The 8,564-nt window shown below is 31.7% G+C and overlaps 1 protein-coding gene across 1 annotated transcript; it reads right to left on the bottom strand.

The window, feature by feature from the left end:
• Positions 1–2,747: 2,747 nt before the first annotated feature.
• On the bottom strand, positions 2,748–6,315 carry LOC11426086 (MDIS1-interacting receptor like kinase 2). The gene is made up of 2 exons (XM_003624279.4): positions 3,437–6,315; positions 2,748–3,300 (listed from the first exon to the last, which is right to left on the bottom strand). The coding sequence occupies exons 1-2, from the start codon at positions 6,258–6,260 to the stop codon at positions 2,942–2,944; spliced, it is 3,183 nt and encodes a 1,060-aa protein (XP_003624327.1). The 5' UTR covers positions 6,261–6,315; the 3' UTR covers positions 2,748–2,941.
• Between the last annotated feature and the right edge of the window lie 2,249 nt (positions 6,316–8,564).

Here is an 8,564-nt window from a genome sequence, read left to right as displayed (position 1 = left end):
TAGTATGGGTGATGCTCTTAGAGAGGTCAAAAGGACAAAGGTGCACATTGCCGATTTGGCTACTTGGAGGAGATCTTCAAGGAGCATTTGAAGGAGCAGAGGGATTTGGCGGCTGAGTATGGTGTGACTGAGAAGGTGGAGAGGTTGCAGGACCAGGCTGTCCGCATATATTTACTATACTTGGTGGGGATCACGATCTTCACTGCAAAGAGCCAGTGGGTTGTGGATGTTGTGTACCTGAACTACTTTAGAGACCTCGATCTTGTTTCTGGTTTTTCATGGGGAGCTGCGACACTAGCTCAGTTGTATAACGAGCTCAACAATGCTGCACGTTGGAACTGCAGTTGGGTGGCATGATACCTGACTTTGTTGCAGGTATAAATTAAAAACTATGTTTTATTTTTTAAAATGTAAGTGTATATGGTTTGTATATTTATATGTGGTTGTCTTTGGTGCAGGCTTGAGTGGCAAGGGTGCTGGGGTGTAGTTATTAGGGATTGATTGTATTTTATTTACTTTTAATGTTTGAATATTTTGGATGCTTTTGAATTATGTAACACTTGGATAATTTTGAATGTTATGTAATCTTGTTATTCATTTTTAATTATATTTGATTAATGTTATGTTTGAAAAATTATATTTTGTTGATGATTATAACTTCGATTTACTATTAAAACATGTCAGCGACATGATATGTCTGTTTGAAAGCAAGCAAAATGCGCCAAAACAGATGGCTTCTGCCTCTGTACTGATGCATTCCGGATTATAAAATCCAGACAGATTTATAAGATGTTGGATTATATAATCCGGAACCATCGTTCACCATACCCTTTTGTTGACTTTCAATGAGGTGATTTACACTATTTGAATTATATAATCCGGAAATTATCTAAAATGTTCGGATTATATAATCCGGATCCATCTATTCATAACTTACATCTTCATCCATCAGCCTGATGAAGTGCCAAAATCCACAAAACATTCCAGAATTTATATTCCGGAATGGTTTCCGGATTATATAATCCGGACTAAGGGTATTTTAGAAAGAAAAAAAAAAGGGCGCGCGAGGAAAGACATAAGATTGGGAAAAGTAATAGTCAATCTATTATGTGGGAGTAAGTTTCAATCTATCTAAGTCAATTGAGAAATTAATTTCTTTTTCTAAGAGTATACTTTTAAGGGTTAATAGGTCTTTAGCCCTCTATAATATAGGTCATTTTTTGTTTTCACCTCTGTAAAATTTTTATTTTGGCTCACCCCTCTGTAAAATATTTTTGTTTTGATTTACCCCCCTAATAGACCAAACAAAAACCAATTTTATTTTATTTTTTCAAGAAATTTTCGTTTTTGTTTGGCCTATTAGGGGGGTAAATCAAAACAAAAATATTTTACAGGGGGGTGAATCAAAATAAAAATTTTACAGAGGGAAAAATCGAAAATGACCTATATTACAGAGGGTAAAGACCTATTAACCCTACTTTTTACTTAGAAAAATGATATTTACACCGTCATTTTAGGATAATTTTTGGGACAATTGTTTTCCTTCTTCTTCTAGAATAAAAACAATTAATAGAAAAGTAAAAAGTGAATAAAAACATAAATATAAGAAAAATATTTGTCATAAAAGTTGTCAAAAAATAAGTGTATGAGTTCTTATTTACTTAAGTGTTAATAGTGTTTTTCACCCATGTAATATACGTCATTTTCGATTTTCGCCCCTATAAAATTTTCGGTTTGGTTTCCGTCCTCGTAATTTTTTTTCTTTTTTGGAAAACCCCCTTCCCCTATCCAACTCTGCAGTTTCGCTTATGTGGCGCTGACTTGACTTTTTTCTTTTTAATTTTTTTTAATTGGCCACTTCAGATTTTATTATTAAAATATCTATAATTTAATTTTTAAAAATTTAAAAAAATCCAAAAAAAATAAAATAATTCATTTATATTAATTGAAAAATAAAAAATTATTTAAGAAATTTGAAAATTAATTTTTGAAAATAAAGAAAATTGTAAAAATTAGAAAAAAAATTCAGGAATTTTTTTTTTGCGGATGTTTTTAAAAAAAATTCTGGAAATGTTTTTTATTACCAAATTATTATTTTTGGTATGAAAAAAAAACCATCTTTTTAATTCTAGGAAAAATCGTAAAATCTTCATAATTTCGTAAAAAAATAATTTTTTTTCCAATATTTTAATTTCGAAAAAGATTTTATAAAAATAATGGAATAAAATTTTCGAAAAAAAATTGAATTTTTTCTAAATTTGTATCCAGGTTTTTAAAATATAATATTTTTTCCATAAATTTTTAAAAATAAAATTACGAAGACGGAAACCAAACCGAAAATTTATAGGGACGAAAACCGAAAATAGTCTATATTACAGGGGTAAAAAACACTATTAACCCTTTACTTAATATCTTAAATGAGTAGAAACTTGCTCTTACTGGTGTACGAATAATTTATTTATTATATAAGGCATTTTGCTTTATGTCTTATCTTAATGTTCCTAGCTTTTTTTGTTTTTTTGACAAATGTTCCTAGCTTGAATGTTCCAAACATGAAAGCATTTATAATATAGGCAAAAATAAAACTTTTTATACGAATAATTTAGTATTTATATGAAAGCATTTATAATAATAAGAGCCGAAAGACAATAAAAAGAGCCGAAAGACGGATACTTGAGCATAATTCTCATATTTATTTTGACATGTTCCTTTTATTGATTATTTGACTTTTAATGAAATGAATTAGCTTTTCATTATAAAACCAAATTCACATTGAAATGTTATTTATATCAACTTGATTATATACAAAAATTACAACAGAAGCAACAATTAATATGCAAAGCTTACAGCAGAAGAAACAAGAAATATTCAAAGCTTACAACAGAAGAAACAAGAAAAAGACAAGGATATTATTATATATACAATAGAGTATTTCAATGAGTTAATGAAGAAGTTGTCCTAGTTTGATAGTGTGAAGTTGATCTTCCAAAGGTGATTTTCCTGCTCCAAGCATCTTACATACTTGATCCATGGTTGGCCGAGAGCGTGGCTCTGGATTTATGCAAGAAAATGCTAACTTTGCAATCAAGATAACCTCCTCATCAATTGGTTTCATAACTTCTTGAGGTCTTTGATCTAAAACATTTGCCAATAATGTATCATTAGCCAATGTCCTTGTAGATGGTGACAAATATAATGAAATGAGATCTCCAGGATGTTCTCCCTTTATGATTTCCAAAGCAAGTACTCCAAAACTGTAGACATCACATTTCTCATTCACTTTCATTGTTTGTGCCAACTCTACAAACAAATGAACTTATGTTATATTTTGCATAAATCAACGAGTTTCAATATTAAATCAAGTGGTGTATTTTATGAAAAAATGATATGGTGATTTTAATTTCTATATAAGAGAGGAAAAGGAAATGGTTCTAACCTGGAGCTGCATACCCTAGAGTTCCTGCAAAATGGGTCCGATTAGTCTCATCAGGCTTTAGAAACTTAGCGATCCCGAAGTCGGAGACATGAGCTTCATAGTCAAGATTGATAAGAACATTTTTACTCGATATATCACGATGAACAATAGGAGGTGAGCAATCGTGATGCAAGTAGGACAAAGCATTGGCGACACCTTTAACAACATTCACCCTCTTTTCCCAATCAAATGCAATGGCTTGTTTTTCATTGTTTATTATTTGATCTAAGCTTCCACCTTCCATGAACTTGTAAACCAAAAATGAGAACTTAGAATGTTGGCAATATCCTTGAAGGTTGATGATGTTCCTGTGTTTGATTCCTCTCAATGTTTCAATCTCACTCGTAAAAGACTTTGACATTTCATCATCTGTTACTAAATGAAGCTTCTTCACAGCATAGATGGCACCAACCGAACCGCTGGACAACTCTGCCTTATAAACATTTCCTTGACTTCCAACTCCAATGAGATATTTGTCATCAAAATTCTCAGTAGCTTGAATAATACTTTCAAACGTCATTTTCCCATCATGACTCCAATTTGAAAATAGCATTCCCCTTTGGGCTTTTTCTTCAGTTTGGCTTTTTTCCTTTCGTGGTTTTCTTCGACAAAAAATATAAATTGAAATTCCAACACCACACAACACTAATATTAGAGCTCCTAAAGCAATGAATACCGATCGAATGACATTTTTTCTCTTTCGACTATTGTTTGTTGGACAAGGAACCAAACCTGTGATATTTCCGCATAAGCCTTTGTTATTTTTTAATGATTCAAACGGAGCAAGAAGAAAAGCTGGAATTTTAGGAAGTGGGCCTTCTAACTGGTTGTCTGATATATTAACAAAAACCAAATTCCTTTCAAAATTTTGAGGAATGGTTCCTGAAAGCATATTGTGTGAGAGATTCAACATTGACAACTGCACCAAGTCTTCAAGAGCTGTTGGTATTTTTCCATTCAAAAGATTGCCACTGAGATCAAGTGACTCAAGAGCTGAACCAAACAGAGATGGAATACTTCCTTCAATTTTGTTTCTGCTCAAATTCAACATTCGTAACCTCGGTAGCTCCGCAACTTCTTTCGGTATCGTGCCACTCAACTCGTTTCCTCCGAGGTCCAACTCGTTAAGTGTTTTTAGCGATCCAATTTCTGTTGGGATGTTTTCCGAGAAATGATTGTTACTAATCTTGAGTTCCATTAATGATGCCATGCGTCCTAATTCCTTTGGAAGTTTCCCAGTCAATTGATTTGAAGAAAGATGAAGCCTACCTAGCTTGGTCAAACGAGTAAGTTCTAATGGTATAGCACCAGAAATATTATTGTTGGATATCTTGAAATTCTCAATATTAAGACACTTTCCCCAGTTTGGTGAAATTTGTCCATGAAATTTATTATCACTTGCCTCAAAGTATTGCAAATTTGGATACACACCAAAAACTTGTGCTATATCACCTTCTATTTGATTTGCCTCAATTCTGATCCTTCGGATGCTAGAACAGTTTTTCAAACTTGTTGGTATTGGACCAGTGAAACGGTTATTATCAGCATTTAAGAACGTTAATTTTCCACCAGAACATATTTGAGACGGCAAATGGCCAACAAAATCATTCTCAGACACAAGAAAGGAATACCAATTGGTGTTGTTATTGAGTTCATTTGGAATTCTACCATGAAGTTTATTTTTAGTTAATTCAAAGACACTGAGCAGCTTCAAATTTCCAATTGTAGCTGGAATTGTTCCAGTGAGATTGTTTTCTTGGAGACTAAGGATTACCAAATTGATCAAATTTCCTATAGAGGCAGGAATTGATCCAGAAAAATGATTGAATCCCAAAATCAAATATTGGAGATTTTTCAAGTTTCCAATTGTGGAAGGAATGGTTCCAGAAAGGCGATTGCGATCAAGTGCAAGCTCATTCACATTAATCAAGTTTTCGACAGATTCAGGGATTGAACCAGAAAGACTCATGTTATAAAGTAAGATAGTGTTCAAGCTAGACATGTTCCACAAGGAGTGTGGAATTGGACCAGAAACCTTTGTGTTATTACAAAGGATAAGTAAATTTAATTTACTCATGTTGCCTATGGTTTCAGAAATAACACCAGAAAGAAGGTTGTTTGACAAATCAATATAAGTAAGGTTTGTCAAAAACCCAATTTCTTTTGGAATAGAACCAATAAGGTTACATTTTTGAATTGATAGAAACCATAATTTGTTCAATTTTCCAATCACAGGAGGAATAGGAGTGCCAACGAAATTGTTGCCTCCTAAATCTAGATACAATAGGTTGGTTAAATTTCCTATGGAATTAGGAATTGCTCCACTTAATTTACAATACAAAAAATCAATATTTTGTAAACTTTTTAAGGTGAACATTTCTTGAGGGATGGAACCATCAATAGGATTTCGAGAAAAATTCAATGAATTTATTTTTGAGAGGTTACCAATTTGTGGAGGAATGGTTCCATAAAAGTTGTTATCATAGATATTTAGGGTTGTGAGGTTTGTGAATGAAGAAAATGTGAGAGAGTGAAGTGTACCTTTTAGTCCTAAACTTTCAAGGTTTATGGTAGTAATTGAATTGGACTTGTCACAATGAATTCCTTGCCATCTGCATGGATTTGTGGTATTTTTCCAAGTTGGCAAGAGAGCTTGACTTGGATTGTCAAAGCTATTTTTCCATTTTAATAGTGCTGATTTTGCTTCACTGTCTTGAGCTACAGCTTGTGGCCATGAAGTGAACAAAATTATGAACAGAATCATGATGAATGTGGATAGTGCCATTATTCAAGTAGATGGATTGTTTTCTAATGAATATTGTTAGATGATTTATGAATTTTTCAGGGATCTGTATATTTATAAGTTTGATAAAGCAAAGTATGACTATGTGTGAATAGCAATTGTATAAAAAAAAAAACCATGTGGCTGTGGGAATATATTTTCTATTGGTAATAATGGGTACACAGTATGTGTGAAAATGAGACTATGTTAAACTTGTTGGTCAAAAGTCTTCCTCAAATTTTATGGTCATATTTTTCTACTGCTCTAAGGGAACATTATTACAAATTTTAAAGTCATATTTTTATTGCAAAATTTCCCAAGTCTTTCTCAAATTTTATGGTCATATTTTTCCATTGCTCTAAGTCTTCCTCAAATTTTAATGCAAATTTTATGGTCATATTTTTCCATTTTTCTTAACTGAGTGATAAGATGAAGACTGTTTTTTTAGTATCCTGGAATTTTGTTATACAGGTCCATGTCGATGAAATTAATTTTAAATTTAAAATTATTTTAAAATAATGAAATATAAAAAATGGTATGATTTTGTTATACAGGTATTCAACTTATATTAGCAAATTATCTAGAGTTCGATTTCCACCTTTAACTTAAACTAACTAAATGAAATCAAAGTGTTCGATTTCAAACAAAGAATAGACTTTAGGACACCAAAGTGTTCATCTTTTTTTAATTGATTAATCAAATGAATATTGCAGCAGCAACTCAATTATAAAAAGGTTAATTTCTATAACACCTATATATTTTGTTCAGAAAATTTTTGAATTTTTTTATGTCCCTCCTCATTATATAAAGGCTCCAGCTATCATCCCGGTTCATTGTTCCCTTCTAGCAGAGCTAATGGGGGCTATTTGAGCTATTGAGCTGGCTGTTCAAAAGAATTGGAATCATTTTTGGTTTGGAAACAGATTTTATTATTGTTAGGCAGCTTTTTACAAATATTCATTTGGTACCTTGGAGCTTAAGGAACAAATGGTTTATTGTCTTCATTTGATCAGGAACATGCAATTTAAATGTTTTCTTGAATTATCACCGATAACTAATTAACATAAGTTGAAAACAACTTATGAACATATCATAATATGTTCTCAGAAGTTTCCACAAACAACATCGCAATTGTTTATTTCAATAGATAAATACAAATAAGCCGATTTAAAGATACCTGAATATTTATTGGACGGAGCTTAATACCACTTTCTTTTTTCTTGCCATTCAACAAAGAATTGATTATTCTTCCAAAAGAAACAAGAATTGATTATGTCATTCAACTATTACTGTATTATTATTTTTATTTAATCAAACTATCCACACCTAAAATGGGAATTAATTTTTCCTTTCAACAAAGACTTGATTTTAATTTTCTATACGGTAAACAAAATATTGATATCTTTTAACAAATTGTATTATTTTATATGCATTGACCATCGAGCAAATGATTAATATAAATCGTGTGTCAATTATCACTATAACTTTGTTCTTATTATCTTGTTCTTGCTCTATGACTAGGGTTCTGCATAGCTTTGACTCTGAGGATTGAACTCGGCATCAATCATGAAGAACGCAGAAAATCTATCGCAAACTTAGATAGCTCAGCTTATTTGGGTTATAAATTAGAAGAAGAAACACTATGAAACAGATCAAGAGTGTAGAAACAGAAACCGATAGATATTTCTTCAGTGTTGGCTTTGTTTGCGAGTTTGGAGGGAAAAGAAAAGAAAGATTTGAAAAGAAAGAAAAAAAAAAAAGGAATGAGTAAGTGGAAGAAATAGAGGACATTGGATTGTAAGTAGGGCTTTGGGGGTCTTATTTTTCTTCAAAATATAAAACTCTCCTCATTTGAGGACTAAAAAATTGTATTGGAGGAGAGTTTTGAGAGGGTTTATATATATATATATAGGGATAGGATCAAATGACACCAAGGTGTCAAATTAAATTTGACACCAAATCTTAACCATTATACAGTTTTAATCTAACGGCTCCCATAAACTCATTAAGTGCTCGCATGCTTATAAGTGACCCACCTTTTATTTTTAGAAATAATTTATTCTTTCTTCTTTTGGTTAATTCCTTTCCAAAGATTCTAATATTCTATATTTTTTTGAAGGACTCTACATCGTTTATTTTTAGAACTCTCTTGCACATGATTTACCCATATTTCATTACTCCAAAACCTAATTGCCATTTTTTTTTGTTGCTATACCACTATTTTATGCTTCACTTCCCAAGCTATTCAACATCACAACTTCCATCTTCTCTTTTCATATACTAGTCGAAAACTTAATTTTGTGGCTG

This window comes from Medicago truncatula, chromosome 7 (assembly GCF_003473485.1).
Source record: "Medicago truncatula cultivar Jemalong A17 chromosome 7, MtrunA17r5.0-ANR, whole genome shotgun sequence".
Classification (NCBI taxonomy): domain Eukaryota; kingdom Viridiplantae; phylum Streptophyta; class Magnoliopsida; order Fabales; family Fabaceae; genus Medicago; species Medicago truncatula.
This window is presented reverse-complemented; position numbering and strand designations above follow the sequence as displayed.

What these genes read in the sequence shown, in the direction of transcription:
- LOC11426086 (XM_003624279.4), bottom strand. Translation starts at nt 6,260, where the DNA reads ATGGCACTATCCACATTCATCATGATTCTGTTCATAATTTTGTTCACT. An exon ending in TCTAGGGTATGCAGCTCCAG is followed by an intron (nt 3,301 to 3,436) that starts GTTAGAACCATT and finishes ATTTGTTTGTAG; the next exon opens with AGTTGGCACAAACAATGAAA.